The 16,074-nt window shown below is 37.0% G+C and overlaps 1 protein-coding gene across 1 annotated transcript in view; it reads right to left on the reverse strand.

Annotated features, from left to right (window-relative positions):
- Window positions 1–3,978: 3,978 nt before the first annotated feature.
- Thsd7a (thrombospondin type 1 domain containing 7A) overlaps window positions 3,979–16,074 on the reverse strand; it is a 365,115-nt gene continuing 353,019 nt past the window's right edge. The window contains exons 19-27 of the mRNA XM_075953378.1: window positions 15,943–16,060; window positions 15,561–15,706; window positions 14,968–15,142; window positions 12,925–13,098; window positions 12,215–12,310; window positions 9,136–9,218; window positions 8,592–8,802; window positions 6,153–6,240; window positions 3,979–5,228 (exon numbers count right to left, since the gene is read on the reverse strand). Coding sequence (XP_075809493.1) covers window positions 5,144–5,228; window positions 6,153–6,240; window positions 8,592–8,802; window positions 9,136–9,218; window positions 12,215–12,310; window positions 12,925–13,098; window positions 14,968–15,142; window positions 15,561–15,706; window positions 15,943–16,060 — 1,176 coding nt within the window. The 3' untranslated portion in view covers window positions 3,979–5,143. The remainder of the gene's footprint in view (window positions 5,229–6,152; window positions 6,241–8,591; window positions 8,803–9,135; window positions 9,219–12,214; window positions 12,311–12,924; window positions 13,099–14,967; window positions 15,143–15,560; window positions 15,707–15,942; window positions 16,061–16,074) is intronic.

The raw sequence follows: 16,074 nt of genomic DNA on the forward strand, positions 1-16,074 counted from the left end.
ATATTAACAAAAAATTTCACAGACAGTTGCCTCCTTACTACAGCAAAATAAATATTCAGGTAGTTAAACTGACAAAAGTGTACCCACTTACAGTGATATAATTTAAAGAAAGAATGAGTATAAATGTAATAAAATTATATTTTACAGCAATGGATACTTATTTCTTCAAAAATTCTGTGATAAAAGGAGCAGAAAAAAGTACCAGAGAAGGAATCTAAATGTTTACTTAAAAAAAAAAAAAACAAAGCACAAACTATCCAGAAAGCTTATTGAGGCTCAAAATTACTTAATAAATAAATAAATACTTAAAAGAAAAATTAACAACTACAAAACAGAACAATAAAACTTAAAATCAGTTATATTCTAAGTAAAGTAGGTTTTTGCCCACTGACAAGTTGGCTTGATTCAGATGTTTGCAAGTTTCTGGTCTGGTTTGACAGAGCAGAATAAAAATGCAAATTTAAATCTATTTGTTTAACATTTTTTTAAATTCTTTTACTATTGCAAACATAAGCACTTCCCACTGTCTTTATTACATAAGGATGATTTTTATCACACTGCAAATATTTTATTGATAAAAAACAAAAAGAAATAAAAGAATAAAAAGCCACTTACTGGGTACACACCTCAGTGTTAGAAGCCTGTGCCAGGACTTCTGAAGGCAGTGGGGTGCGGGTGAGGTGGCTATCATGAGGAGAAGAGGGAGATTCTGTTCTCACACCCAAAGTAGACCCCGAATGCTCAAGTGTGCTCTGCAGGAATTCTTATAGACTTGTTCAGGGGCTGCTGGCTCCCTCCTTCCTCCGTGCAAGAGAACTGGACAGAATACATTCGAGCTGAACTTAAAAACATTACAAATATTGAGATTCCAGGATGTTTCTGCAAATCTATTCAGGCTTTAACTCCCCCTAGAATTAGGCCCTCCTTTTCATTCATTATGGATAGATACAGACTTTTTCACTGTTGTGCAAAGTGGGGAGTGAACAAAGATTTTAGATGAAATTGGGAGAATAAGAGGATACTGGCTAATAACAATGTAAGTATAGAAATCGACATTTTCACACTGAAGATTTTCTATTCTTCTCTTGGCATGCCACCTGCACGACTCTTCTTTACTCTTTATTAATTGCTTTGATAAGGATAGTCCACTTAATTAAAAATGTTTACACTCTTAATAGTTGTTTGTGTTTCAATAGGAAGCGTTAATAAATGTGCTTCACTCTTCCTTGTAAAACTCTGGGCGTGTTTAGTGGAAGGAGGTTTGGAAGGAAGTAGCCAAGGCTGTAACAACCAGTAGGAGAGTAAAGTTGGAGAGACTAGGCTGAGAGAAGCATCACACAGAACCATGGATACAGAAGTAAGAGGAGGTAGGTGTGAGGGAAATGCTGCCTCTTCCTCCAAAAGCAATGGCTTCATCTTGGAATACTCAGGAACCTAGTGATTCTGATTAAGCCACTGTGACAATTGTCACCTCTTACAGCATGTTCTGACACTTAGAGTCCCCGTGGAGAAGGACTAAGCACACTCATAAAGGATCTATAGCCATGCGTTCCAAGCCAAGTGCCTCTCGCAAAGCAAACTTTTCTTTTGGATGTCTTAGTAATCTATGCATACAAAAGCCATTGCTAATTTTAAGTGCCCAGTAGAGTGTCTTACATGAGATAACTCATTAAGTATGTCTTCTTATAAGTATTTTGTGCTTTATTTTATAAATGACATGCTTTAGCGTACTCCTTTTCAATTAGCTTAAGCTATACTCAAAAAGTTTTGAAATAGAGCTTATTTATAGTCAGTATATTGGATGGCACTGATGATAGGCAAATCAGTCCCTTTCAAGCAGCCATGCTGCTCCTTCTTGGAAAGTCTAACAAAATTATATAAATGCCTGCATTTGTCCTGTCTTTTAAAAATCAAGTAGAAAATCTTTTTGTCCTTCCTTCCTTCCCTTCTTCCCTCTTTCCTTCCTTCCCTCCTTCTCTCCTTCCTTCCTTCCTTCCTTCCTTCCTTCCTTCCTTCCTTCCTTCCTTCCTTCCTTCCTTCCTTCCTTCCTTCCCTCCTTCTCTCCTTCCTTCCTTCCTTCCTTCCTTCCTTCCTTCCTTCCTTCCTTCCTTCCTTCTTTCCCTCCCTACTTCCTCCCTCTTTACCTCTCTTCCTGTTTCCCTCTCCTTTCATTTCTTCCCACAGAATTTTTTTGAAAGGCAAAGGGCTCAACAGACAAGTCTTTACTGTTTATCTCCTGAATTATTAGATGAACCAAGAGAATAAAATTCTGGTGAAATTCCAGTATTTATTTCCCTATAAACTCAATAAAACATATATACATGAATATAATAATCATCTATTTTGTTCAAATTATCCAAATGGATACATTTTTCTTTCTACATTCCTAACAAGAATCCATGCGATATCAATTTATCCTGATACTGAATATCCAATGTTTCTCCAATATTAATGTGGTTTCAAATAAAATTATTTGTTCATAAAAACCTTTCATCTTCACAATATTTTATAACTTTTGATTTCTTATTATATCCTATGTAGGAGAACACTGATTTGTCATTATAATTAATCACATTTTATAAAATACCTTAAGTGTAGTTTGTGTAAGGCAAAAATTTTTATCCCCCTTCTCAACATCATTAGGTGCTGCCCATATTTAATCAGATTGTTATAGTATTACACCAAATCAGAGTAGATTATGTTTCAACTATTTAGGACAGACAGAGTTTATTTTATCCAAAGAGATTAACTTGAAGATTATTTGGAAGACCTCTGATGTGTGTGTGTGTGTGTGTGTAAACAATCACAGTTTTAGAATAACAACATTATTTTCCTTCCTCTTCATGTTTTACCTCAACTAAATCCTTGACTTAAAGTAAAGCTCATCCTTCTCTCTGCTCTCTTTAAAATGATATGTATCATCTAAAGCCTTACTTTTGGAACCAATAAGAAACACTTATCACGGTTTTTCATATTGAATTATATATAACAATTTTCATTTGGAGGATTACAATATTTTCTTAGTCAGAATTCTTCTGTAATCTTTGCAGGAAAAGCTGTTATAACGGACAGCAGAGGGAGCTCAGACCCAGTCTATGAAGGTAACTACCTCATCACCCAAATCAGCAACGTAGACTTGTTTAAGATTAAAAACAAACAAAACAAAACAACAAAACCCAAAAGGTGTTTACTGTATTTAAAAGACTGGAAAGCATAGTGGTCCCTTCCAGAGGCTATTTGTAGTAGTTACTGCCAGAAATGAGTGACTGTTGTTTTCATTTCACAGTTTAACTTCTTTCTTAAAAGAAGAAAGTAAGATAGATTCCACAGTGGCATTTCCCAGGCTATGCTAGTAAACATAGAACCATCTCCCCAACAATCACTAAGTAATGACTATAAATTGTTACCTGTGAGATTAAGCCTGGTAGGCAGAGAATAAACAACTGAGAACTAGAGATTGCATAATGTAGAACCAGCTCTGAAAACACACCTAGAGTGTAGCCTGTTGGTTTTTTTGTGGACAGGAAGTTCTATTGGAAAACAGTAATGATGTTCTTTTTCCTGACGAGTTTCTTCTCTGGCGACACGGCACAGTGGCAGTGTTGTGAGCTCAACTACAGACTTGACTGAAAACATTTCCTGTTTGATCTTTTGCTTAAAAGATTTGTGACCCCTGCTCTAGAGACTTAAGCAAGCTCTGGATGAGATCATTCACTCCTCTTTTTTTTAAATTTCAGGTTATAAAATCATACTTCTTTAGATTTCAGCCATGAGAACAGCAAAAGATCATGGCTATGAATACAGCCTACATGGCAGAATGTCAACCTCAAGCCAAAAAAGCAAATCAAGAAGAAAGAAAAGCTAACACATAAATTTGATTTTTTTGGTTAAAAAATCATTGATACATTATTTTCTCCATCTGCTCAAAATTACGAAGATAACCAGTCCTTTTTTCTTTTCTTTTCTTCTTCTTTTTTTTAAACAAAGGTAACAAATATATAAATCTTATCTGAAACAGCCTTCCAAGAGCAACTGTAACCCAACCAGGGGATTCCACCTTTTGAAGGTTGGTGTGTTAGGGATTTCAACACTTGAATTCTTCCTGTGTTGTCAATTCCATAATGGCTGTATTGAGAAGGAAGAGTATAGACAGCAGATGTCATAGCAGATTCAATCCTGTTACCATCAAGACTGAACTAACTCTCTTCAAAGTACGAACTCTTGCAAATGTCTCCACAGCACTCTTGGCACAGATATCTTCATCCCATATGAAAAGAGGCAGTTTCTATGGCAATACTGGTTAAGTGCCTATCATGCTGCACTAATATAGTGCGAAATGTGCCTTCCATACAGCAAAAAAGATGTTAGGCAACCAGTGTGAAATTAGGGAAAGTAGAAATGTATCAATACACGCTTATTTGTTTTCTAGACAGTAACCACTATAAAATCCCGAACTTGAGGATTCTGTCTTCTAAGATACTAGTACGTGTCCAGCATTCACACATTGGAGAGAGACAAGAGTAGTCTTTTAAAAGAGTTTGTTTCTGAAACGCAGGCCAATAAAAGCCACCATCAACCGTGAAGATGCTATATTGTTCAATGTATTTTCCCTCTAGTATAGGACTTACGTCATCTTCACTGTTAGAGGTTGATTATTAACAAGTATATAAGATGACATCATAATGTAACTCATTTGATCAAATATACGTATTGTTATGCTTAAGTGTAGAATTGTAAAGCCTTCATTATGAACTGTTCATGCTAGAAAGTTTTGTGGGTTAGTGTTGCAAGCAGTCTTGCATGTAGCTTCCCACTTGGCCAATTTCCTCACTGATTTTCAGAGATCGAAGTGTCTGTTTCTTCAATCGGTAGATTTCAGAAAAGATGATACAAAACTCTCAAGACACAACATGCATTCCACTGCATCTCTTAGGATTCTCAAGGCTGACTCTCTGTATGCCAGTGGTTTTGTCTTGAATATTCCCAGTGGGAGTAGAGTTTTCTCTTTTTTCCCCCTTAATGATGGTGTTCATAACAGTTAAAGTTAATTTAATCAACACATTTCAATACTGATACTGTGGCCCCTGAATGGCTACTACGAAGGCAAAAGGCCAAGTCTGGTTGTTTCCAGGAATACTCCGTGTTACATGTCAGCATCTCCATCATAGGCTAAGGTTAAAGGTTTGAGGCGGTTGTTTTGTCGTCTTTGGGGTTTCTTTGGCTTTTTGCTGTAGGAAATTCAGGAAAAAAAAACAAAGAAAGTCAGTATTTCATGTTAAATATTATTGTTTGAATAAAAAGCAAAACAAATTGGCTGATCTAAGTTGTCTCTTTTCTAGCCTGCCTTTTAGACTATGACTTTGTGATCTCTGAGTTTCACAGTTTCAAGAAACTGTGTTATAACTATTTTGTAAAAGCCAGATTATTCAATTTCCTGATTGATAACAATATAAGTAATAATATAGTATATTTTGGGTTTGTCCAGAAACTTCTAAAAATAATGCATATTTATTTAAAAATACATTAAAGTTTGTGGGGCAACTAGCAGTGGAACCAGTATGTATCCCTAGTGCATGAACTGGCTCTTTAGAGCCCATTCCCTTTGGTGGGATGCTTTGCTCAGCCTAGAGACAAGAGGGAGGGCCTTGGTCCTGCCTCTAGTGATGTGGCAGACTTTGTTGACTCTCCCTGGGAGGCCTTACCCTGTCTGAGGGATGGATGCTGGGTGGGGTGTGGAGAAGGTGGGGGGAGTTGGAGGACTGGAGGGAACTGGGATTGGTATGTAAAATAAGATTCTTTAGAAATAAGAAAAGAATTATCATAACATCTTCCTCTAGGGAAAATTCAATGTAAAATATATATTACACACCATTCATGAAACGCAATATTCTATGCCATTTATTCATGAGAAAATTCTTGGGAAAAAAATGACCTCGAACAGTTCTGACTCATTGCCACAATCTGAATGACTCAGACAAGGCAGGCAGAGTTCAGATTCTCTAATCTTTTGGAAGTTTGTGTGAAGTTGGAAGAAATACAGCAAGTGCATTTCACACACTAGCCTGTTCCGGTGGTACTGGGAACTGAAAGGGTTTTCTTTGAAATAACAATGTTATCTACCCTTCTAGATTTAGAAACCTTTACTCACTCACCAAGCTAGATAAATCATGGAGACGACAAAGAGGAACAGCACAAATGCCCCTGCTGCGACACCGTAAACCCAGGTCTTTAGTCTCCCATCTGAGAAGAACAGATATTAGTATTGGTGTACATGAGTCTGGAACATATAGGACAGGTTTGAATATGACCCCTGATCATTCACACGTGACCACGGGTTCAAGACTTACGTTGAAGTCTTTCCTAGTACAGGCACCACTAATGGAAAGCAGCTTCTAGGGGTTAGGCAGCACCGCATTCAAGGGGAATTAGCAATGGAAACAGCCGAAAAGCGACCGATTGTGTTTACGTTCAGGTGCGGAGTTCATGCCGAAATTTTTTATATGAAATCTTATCTCAGATTCATTATGTGCATTGTTCTACCCACTTATGCTTTGACTTTTTCCACCTCTATCAGGAATGGAGTATTATATTAAAAAGATATAAACAGTGCAGCTTTTGAGAAATTCATAAACCTAGAGTAGTTGACCATTTGTTGTGGTTTCAACTGCTCCATACCAGACGAAGCTTAACATATTAACTTATTTGTTTTGCAAATACAATTTTATCTATTCAATACTTATACTGTGCATAACGATAATAGAATTGGCAGAAATAATGACACAGAGTAACAAGCAAGGGATGTTTAAATGTGTCTTTGCTAACTATCTGATATTTGCAATCACTTGCGACAGGCACAACTTTTGTTCAGTTTTTGGGCTTGTTGTCCTTGAAGTCTTAGGCTCTGAGTAAACTTCCAATGTCCATTGCTAGGGATGATATTGTCTAACTTAATCTGATGCAGACATTTGTATACATTGTAGGCAATAGGTACATAGAAGGGTGCACTCAACACTCAAATCACAATATGATATGAGTACGAAAATTACATGTGGACAAAAATGATTCTACGGAGATTTATCCAATACTCACAATTAATCAAATGCTATTTAGTACTAGGTATTTTGTTTATTAGAGGTCCGGTTGTTGGAAACCAATTCAGCTGATATTGTAAATATCACTTAAATCTGGAGGTTTAAAAAGTGTTTTATTCCCTGTTTATTTCCTCTTTCTTTCTCTCTTTCTCTCTCACCTTCTTTCTTTTTGAATTGAGTTTAAAATCAAAAGGACTACTACTAGGTTATTTTGCTGTGAAAATTATTTAACAAATATTCAAAAATCAAAGGGTGTATTTTCTTCAGAATATGTGCCTCTTTACTATTTTGACATGTTCATCTTGGGGAAATTATTAAACAAAATGAAAAGGATACTTTTATTTAAATTGAGCAAAGTGATCTCATTTGTGGATATCTGCTTTGATCTTAATTAAGGTCAAAATTGCTAAGTGGTAATTTGTTCCCCTAGCTTGGAGAGGAGAATTTCCAACATTTTAACAGACAAATCAGCTTTTCAAAACTCAATTGTGTTTTCAGCTAAGAATCTAATAAAAGTAGTGATTATATGGATAAAGGTAATCAACCAGGTATTTAAAACACCTTAAAAATTCAATATTGGTTTTCTAATAATGGAAATACTTTTACTTAACAAATCATAAATAGAGGTATTCTAGTTACACAAGTTTCTCCCTTCATTTCTCATGTTTCTAATGAAATAATAAAGTTGATTATGTCTGACTTTGCATGGGTGTTCTTTAGGTGAGAGAGAAAGAGAATCCATGTTGCTTATGGAGCACTAGTAGGGCCCTTTTTGAACCTGGAGATAGGTGTGTACTGTCTATTCCAGTTAGAGAAAGTATACAAAGTAGAGCATAACACTTTTTCAAGCCTGCAAGCTTGTTCCTGTGCAGATCAAGTCCATTCCTGGATATACTAAGAGGATACATTATAATATGACAATGCTTTGGTCCGTGTCCAAGTGTGATCATCCCATCAGGAAGGGAGGGGTCTAATCCTGTCTCTGTATATTTGCACTAGTAAGGATTCTGAGGGATTGGCAAACATTAACGTTTGGAAGGTTACTTCCATAGGAGCACCCTGTGACATGGGATTGCATTTGTCGGTCTTTGTGAAGGTTCACACCACAAACTGTATGTTTAAACCGAAAACTCCAAATGTCTTTGTAGTCTTATTTGTCCTTGTTGTAATTGAAAACAAATTTTTCCTCAATATTTTCATTATTATATTGAATATAAAATATTCAATGTGTATTTATTATACTTATAACTTTAGGACTGGGCTTTTGATAAATAATATCAACACTATTTTTTTTCTGAAAAAAAGTAATTTCAATTCTCCACATTTGCAGCATGGGTTCTTCTTTCAATAGGAAAATAAAATTACATAAAGACTACTGCAATGTTAAAATGAGTAAATGGGCTAAGAAATAATCATTTATTTGAAAACCCTTGGTTGTTAAAAAATGCTGTGGCATCGTTACTGGTATAATGTGTAAGTAAAGAATTTTGTGTTCTTCACCTGGCCCAAATGGCTGTAGAAACCAGGTCCTGCCCCGTCCTGTTGGGTTAGTGGAGGGTTGGGTTGGGTGAACTGCCCGGCTGGTTTTGACATCGCCTCTTTTGTCCTCCACAGTGGGAATCACCACCACTGGGATAAGTGTACATTGCTCCAGAGTGCTGTTGGAGGACATGACTTCAGTGTACCCTTCTTCACAGCGACACACCTTCATCTGCAGAACAGGGAAGTTTACACTACACACTGGACATGATCTAGGAAAGTATCACTAGGCGTATTCGGAAAAGGAGTATTAGGAAGCATTTTCAAGAGGACTGACGACATGCAACATCTGCCTTAGCTACCTTAACCCAGCCTACTCATGATACTGTGCCACGTAAATAAAAGGAGTGCCCTGAGAGTTGTTCATATAGTTTAAAAACATGCTTCAAAGTGAATGGTTCCGGCCTTCAATCATGGCAATCGGGGGCAGGGGAGGCATTGTACCAGAGACGGTAGGTGACAGTTGTTGGACAAGGCGTGTCCATTTTAATGAATGTGCACATACCTCACTACAGTATGAGTGGGGTTGACTACAGGGTGGGTTACAAGACCTGTCGGCGTCAGGCTGGCTCACCACCAGGCAGCCCCCTGCAGAACAGAAAATCATATTTTAACAAATGACTCCTCTTGCTGTCATAAACACATACACTCTTTTAGATTTGTCTTGGTAGTCTGAAACACTTTGGAAGTTACAAGAAGCCCTGGACTTCTGAAATGGCTGGCTAACCTCCGTCACTTTCATTAGTAACTTGGGACCTTTATACCCAGATGACAGTGTTGTGGCTTGTGTTTTGCAAGCATCCAAGACACGTTGCCAAGAGGCTTATTTTGCAGCTGCTATTTTTGAAACACCAGTTTCATATAACCTATTTCTGATAATAGTCAGAAAAAATAGGTCATATAATCTGTTTCCTCAAGCCAGGACCAGCAACTGAAAAGCAAAATATTTTAATTTTATTTTATTACTAAATACTTTTATTGACTACTCAGAATGATAGTTTTCACATCCCTTAAAGTAACTTTTCAATTTATTTGATCATTACACAAAAATGCTTATTAGAATGCATATCTGTTTTTAAGGAAAATCACTGTTCTTGTAGTTAATTCCAGATACCTGTGGTTTCTGGAAAGAAGACCAATGTAACCAGCAAGTCTTCTGCTTGTGCTATTTTCCAATTTGCCATTGAAATTAATTTTCCTAGTTTAATTCTCACATACAATACAAACTGTGCATTGCCTGTTATTGCATTTTAAATACAGAAACTGTTGTCTGAAGATACAATACTGGTGATATAGGTGTGACCCATAGTTTCGAATTATACTTACTCAGCTGAACAAAACTTTAGCCAAACAAATGATGTTTTTTCATTTATGGGGCTCATAGTATTTTGGATCAATCAAAGGTTCCCATCATCAATTCTTTGTTTTTCCTTTAATCTTATAATTTTTTAAAAAAGTTTTTATTAATTAATTCTTTCATATTAAAATGCATATAACAATGCAAAACAAAAGCTATCACAACAAAAGCAGTTAGTCATTGTAAGGCACACATAGTTTAATGACCATACTGTCTATTATTAAACACAAGAAGAGAAAGAACAGCAGTCCCATGACGTCCTTACAGTGACAATCTGTAAATTACAGCAACTGATCCACAGAGATAATGTACTTTATGCCTGTTTTCATAGGGAACATAATCTAAACGGTGGAAGAAGAATGCATCTAGAGGTTATCGTAAATAATTCCACATTGGCTTCTTGGTAACAGAGAAAAATAATTGTATAATACTTTCATGTATTAAAATAAATTAAAATGTGACATACTGATGAATCTTTAAATTTTGACTTACTTTTGATTTGGGAAATAGTCTCAGTTTTAGTAGAGAAACAATAGAGTCAGAAGAAAAAGCAAGCAAATATTATTTGTTTCTATATTTGAAAAAAGCAACCTTAGGAATCATTTAAAGAATGACGTATATTTCCTTCCAGGACTTGATCTTAAAGAATGACCTATATTCCCTTCCAGGACCTGAGCAAAGTGAATCGCACCTGGGACACTTGCTTTGGAATGGCTATCCTTCCTTGTCTGTGCTTTTTTATCCCCCATTTCTTTTACAATGGAGTTCGGATTCATTGTTTTCATTTCCCAAATAATACTGTTCAGACAGCAAAGAGCTTCCTAGTGGGAATGTTTTCTATTGTATATTATATGTTCACTGGGAGATGCTATTATCAAAGGCTTTTTGATGGAGTTTTTATTCACAAAAATTCCGTCTTCATAAGAATGTAGTTTTGCATTCTGTTCTGGCTTTTATAGGGAATAAATAAGTAATTAGGTTTCAATAAACCTGGGTCCCTTGAAATTCGATATAAAAATTGATGTTTTCAAAGAAGCACATTGATCCTGGCTGAATCCTTTGATCTCACTGTATATATGAAAGATAAATCGCAGTGGACTTACTCAGGGTCAACTTGATGCATACTACTTTGTTTTTCTTGCAGAAGAGTTGAAACAAGAGCCCCTAGTCAGCAGGTGTCCTGGGCAGCTGACAGTCAACATTCCTCCTGCCTCTGATATGGAAATCCCTAATAACTAAATTATTTTAAGATGATAATTAAGGGATAACATTTTAGGTTTGTGTTTATGTGCCTAAAGTTGAGATTCTGTTTCAGACCTTGATTTTTTTTTTCTATGAAATTTGCAGGCTATTCAATATAGATTCATCTCGAAGTCTTTCCTTTATGTTTGGAATGGGCCCTTGACTTTACTGAGCTCATACAAAGAACTTGTATATTAAAGAAGTCCATTGGGGATATCTTTCAAAAATCTTCTTTTGATTTTCTTCTTTGGAAGTATAATAATAGTTTGTGATGGGAACATAGCAAATGTCCCTCTCAGATGCCCTGGGTTTGATTTTACTGGTAAATCTTTCTTATTAATCACCAAAATGTCTTTATAATAGATTTGATAATTTAGATATATTATGTTTATATGTGTATTCTACCTTGTCCCGTGTCATCTTCAAAGCACACAAGCAGAAATAGTGAAAGGCATAATTATTATTTTCTTTTCATTTAAGTAAGTTGTTAATGTCTAAAATCTCTAGGGAAAAGCAGGAAATCACTTCTATTCATTTATTAGTGCTAAGTAGTATTTCAATGAAATATAGTCGAATGTCTAAAGGTGACAGAAAAGAGAGAACTTGAAGCTGTGGTTCAGGCCTTTACTCCCAGTACTAGGGAGGTAGAGGCAGGCGGATCTCTGTGAGTTCAAGGCCAGCCTGGTCTACAAGAGCTAGTTTCCTCCAGGACAGGCTCCAAAGCTACAGAGAAACCCTGTCTTGAAAATAAAATGAGAGAGAGAGGGGGGGGGAGGGGGAGGGGGGAGTGGGAGAGGGAGAGGGAGAGGAGGAGGGAGAGGGAGAGGGAGAGGGAGAGGGAGGGAGGGAGGGAGAGAGAGAGAACTTGAGATATTTTAAAATAAAACAAATTTCTTGATTCCAGCAGTGTGTTAACAATTCAGTGTTCTTCAGAAGTCAACTACACACGTGTTACAGGAATAAACGCAGAAAGTCAATGTTTTACCTGTCACGTTTACGCCGTCTGACCTTTGACACCAGACTGTGCGAGAGGAGCCCTTCCAAGCGCTCGCCATCCACTTATACTCGTAACACTGCCCACCTGCAGGCACAGAGCAAGTACCGATGTTGCATTACTCGGGACCACCATGAGAGAGGGTTCTCATCAACGCATGCATGCACGAATGAACGGGGACAGGAAGTCTGCTGCTGCGGATTGCTATGTCAATGGGCTTCCCGAATGTTGCAAAACAAGTCTGATAAAACTGCAGCTGTCAACCTTAGTCCCCACTGATGTTCCAACGTATCTTTTATGCAGCTACTTTATGCCAGACACTCGATTCTTCTAAAGTTTTAGCTCATTTTTATTTTTCTATACACCGAAATAAGGAACACAGAGACAAATCAGAGAATAACTAACTGTAGAATATATTCAATTATTTGTCACGTAATTCTAACAAACATTACCATTTAGTCATACTTGCTTTACTTTTCATTCGTTTGCTCATCAATAAAATGAGTCAATAACTTAGTATAGCTCTCAAGCTATTGGAGATTCTTCCGTTTCTGCCTCCAATCTTTGAGGATTCGTACTCACATCTTCATACTTGCGTGGCAAGCACTTTACCTATTGAAGCACATTCTTGGGCCCTAGGAATATTACTTTTAATTTAATTCTCAAATGAATGAATAGAATTCATGAATTGAAGCACTCACCATCACATGACTTGGTTTCTAACATCTGCTCTGGGCATAGATGTTGATTTTCCAGTTCCTGTATAATCACAGCTCTGGATCGGACCTGTATTCCACCAAAACCAAGATCCTCACCGTTCACACAGGTCAGCTGACACAGACTCCATGAAGACCAGTCATTCAAATAACAGTCACCTGTAAAAAACAGGTTGGTAATTTATAACCTCAGGGAACAGTGTCGCAGATACTTATTTTGATTCCAACTTTGCTAGGCCATGTTTGTAAGTATGCTAATTATACATGACATTTATGATATTTGAATATACAATAAATATCATTTTATATGTACTCAATATGCTATTTGGAGAGATGGGGTGATCTCTGTGTGACTTAATGTTATAAAACGTAAGCTATGACTTGAAGGAGTTTTCCCATCATGGTAATTTCCTTAAAGATGGATAATACTTGTCTAAAACCTAACATGATGTTTGTTACTATTGTCAATGGAGCTGGTACAACCTAATAATACATAGAACTTGCCTCTAGATATTCATAAATTTGAGTGAGCTTTAAGTTCAAGGTGCAATAATCAGTGATTAAATAATATTTTTTTTCTTCCCAGATGCATCTAGCTGAGGCAAGCTGCTGAGAAGTTGACACAGTGGAAATTAGACTGGCAGTTTCTTCTAGTCTACATCTCCAATCAACTACACCCCCTTTGGAGAAAATACATAGTACCAGCAAAATGCCAAGTACCATAAAGGCACAGCAAGTTTCCAGAGTCTGATTATATATCTGTGCAATCAACATCTAATCAAGAACAGACCATTCCCAGAACCTCAGAAATCCCCAACCATGTTATTCTTGAAATCATACCCTATATAGCATATATACTTTTTTACATTTGCCATTTTCCACTCAGTCATGTTTGCACGATATCTTATGCATTTAAATGTTCTAATTTGAAACTCTTGTGACTATTGAAGTAGAAGCTTGTGCTGAACATATGTGTTATATGTGTGATTTTCTTGAGCATATGCATAGGAATAGAATTACATGATGGATCCATGTATCCAACATCTGTTACGATTTTGAGAACAGGCAAGGAGAGAGGGAGAGAAGGGTAGAGTTGGGGATATAAACAGAGGAGGATAGGGAGAAAGAGGGTGAGGGGGACTGAGCATGAGAAGGAGAGAGAGAGAAAGAATAAAAGCTGAGTGGGTTCAGAGAGAGGTGGCGGTGGTAGATCTGGGAGCAGTTGTGGGGAAGGGGTAAATATGATTAAAATATATTGTATGACATTCCCAAGAAATTAAGAAAATCTTATTTAAAATCTAGCACATTTTGGAAATGCCAAGAAAAAAGCAACTAGCAAAAGAATTTATGAAAATTGTAGGAATGATTGCATCTCTGAGATGTCACATTTTGGGTTACCCAGTGTTTACCAGGAAAACCTGGTGTGGGTAAAAATAAAATAGAATAAAGATTAGAATATGAATTAGGAAAAACATTTTTCATCTTTGAAGGGTGTGGCGTAAATTTATTACCCCAATGGGGTTAGTGAAAGTATACAAGTGTGTTTAGCACTAGGAGTGTTCCACTCTCATATTGCTATTAAATCTTGACATGGATATTTCAAGATGATGATTAGGTAAGGAATGGACCACAGCAGAATAGAATTAGTGGATTTCTCTGCACTCCATGACAATATCAAATAAAGATACATAAAGAGATTAAGCCTACTCATACAAAAGAGAGAGATGAAAGTTTCACTCAGTTTCTTGTCACTTAGGTAAAGTTATACATTCATGTTCTACTCTTTAAAGCTGACTGTGTCAAATATGTCTACCTTTCAAGATATACAACATAGAGTTGGGGATACAGCTCAGGATCTTAGAGACCCCATTCCCTGCAGCAATGCAGTGGTTCCCCAACTCACAGAGTTAGTACAGGTATTACTGAATAAGATTGTTGATGCTCTTCATTTGGACTATATACATAACCTCTTCTTGACTCTGTTACTAGGATGATGTATCTAAAATATGAATTGTGTTCTGCTGTTACCTGGACAGGGCTGGGTGCAGGTTTCCTCCAGAACTATCTGCTTATTACCATCTATGATGAGCTCAATGTCAGCGCAGAATTCTTCATCCACCACTTTGCTGAAATCATCAGTGGAGCCATCAGTCACCACACAAGAAATATTCCGTGTCCTGGTTCCTTCTCCACACTGGGCATCCTGGAATGGAGGGAGAAACAGCTAATTAGAAAAAGAAAAATAATTCATTAGAGAGCTCACGGCTTGTAGTCATTTTTGCATCACCGATTTGATTTATGAATAGCTAAAGAAGCATTGCAAACCCCTGGGAAGAAGTCTTATAGGGCACAAGCGATAAAGCATACATGGAACAATTTATTTGCTTCCTAGACAAAGACAGGCAAATAAATTTTCATTAAAATGAATCAGTCTCCAAATGATTTTAAAAGTACAGGACAGGGGGGTGCTTGCTATCAAAACTAATTAAAGGACTGGGTATTTGCAAAACCACTAAAATGTTTATGAGGGAACCGATCATCTCTAATTCAAAATAATTCTAGAACCAAGACTTAGCAGATGAAGAATGCTGGCATCCATATAGCTTCCTGAGATTTGATACCTGAACTTGGCATGGAGACCACTGGCCATATTGCCAACAATAGCATGGTTTCACTGGGCAAGGCTTGGACTGCTCCATGAGGGAAGGGCAAGGTCTCCCATCACCTTGAAAGGGCTGGGTCACTGTGCGTCTTCTAAACATTTTTCCTTTAAAAATATAAAATATAAAATAATACAACTTCAGTGTGTCATCATAATTGTACGAATAGATGGATATATTATTGGGAGATAGTATCTTCCTTGAGGGGACCTCAGAGAGTCTTACCTGTTTTTACAAGAAAGACACCTTTCTGTAGCTCAGTTGATATCATTTAGAGCAACAGAGATATTTTCTTTTGTGTGGCTTGATCACTAGCCAAATGTTAACTGCATTACAAACCAACCTGTGAGTCCGCATGTTTGAGAACATTCTGACCAAGGCGACCAATCCGAAAGCTGACAGTTCAAAGGGCATTCCACCATGCAGGATGTGTTCATTTGCCAGTTCTTCTCCAGGCCAAGCTGAAAGAGCAGAG

Source organism: Microtus pennsylvanicus, chromosome 19 (assembly GCF_037038515.1).
Source record: "Microtus pennsylvanicus isolate mMicPen1 chromosome 19, mMicPen1.hap1, whole genome shotgun sequence".
In the NCBI taxonomy this organism is placed as follows: domain Eukaryota; kingdom Metazoa; phylum Chordata; class Mammalia; order Rodentia; family Cricetidae; genus Microtus; species Microtus pennsylvanicus.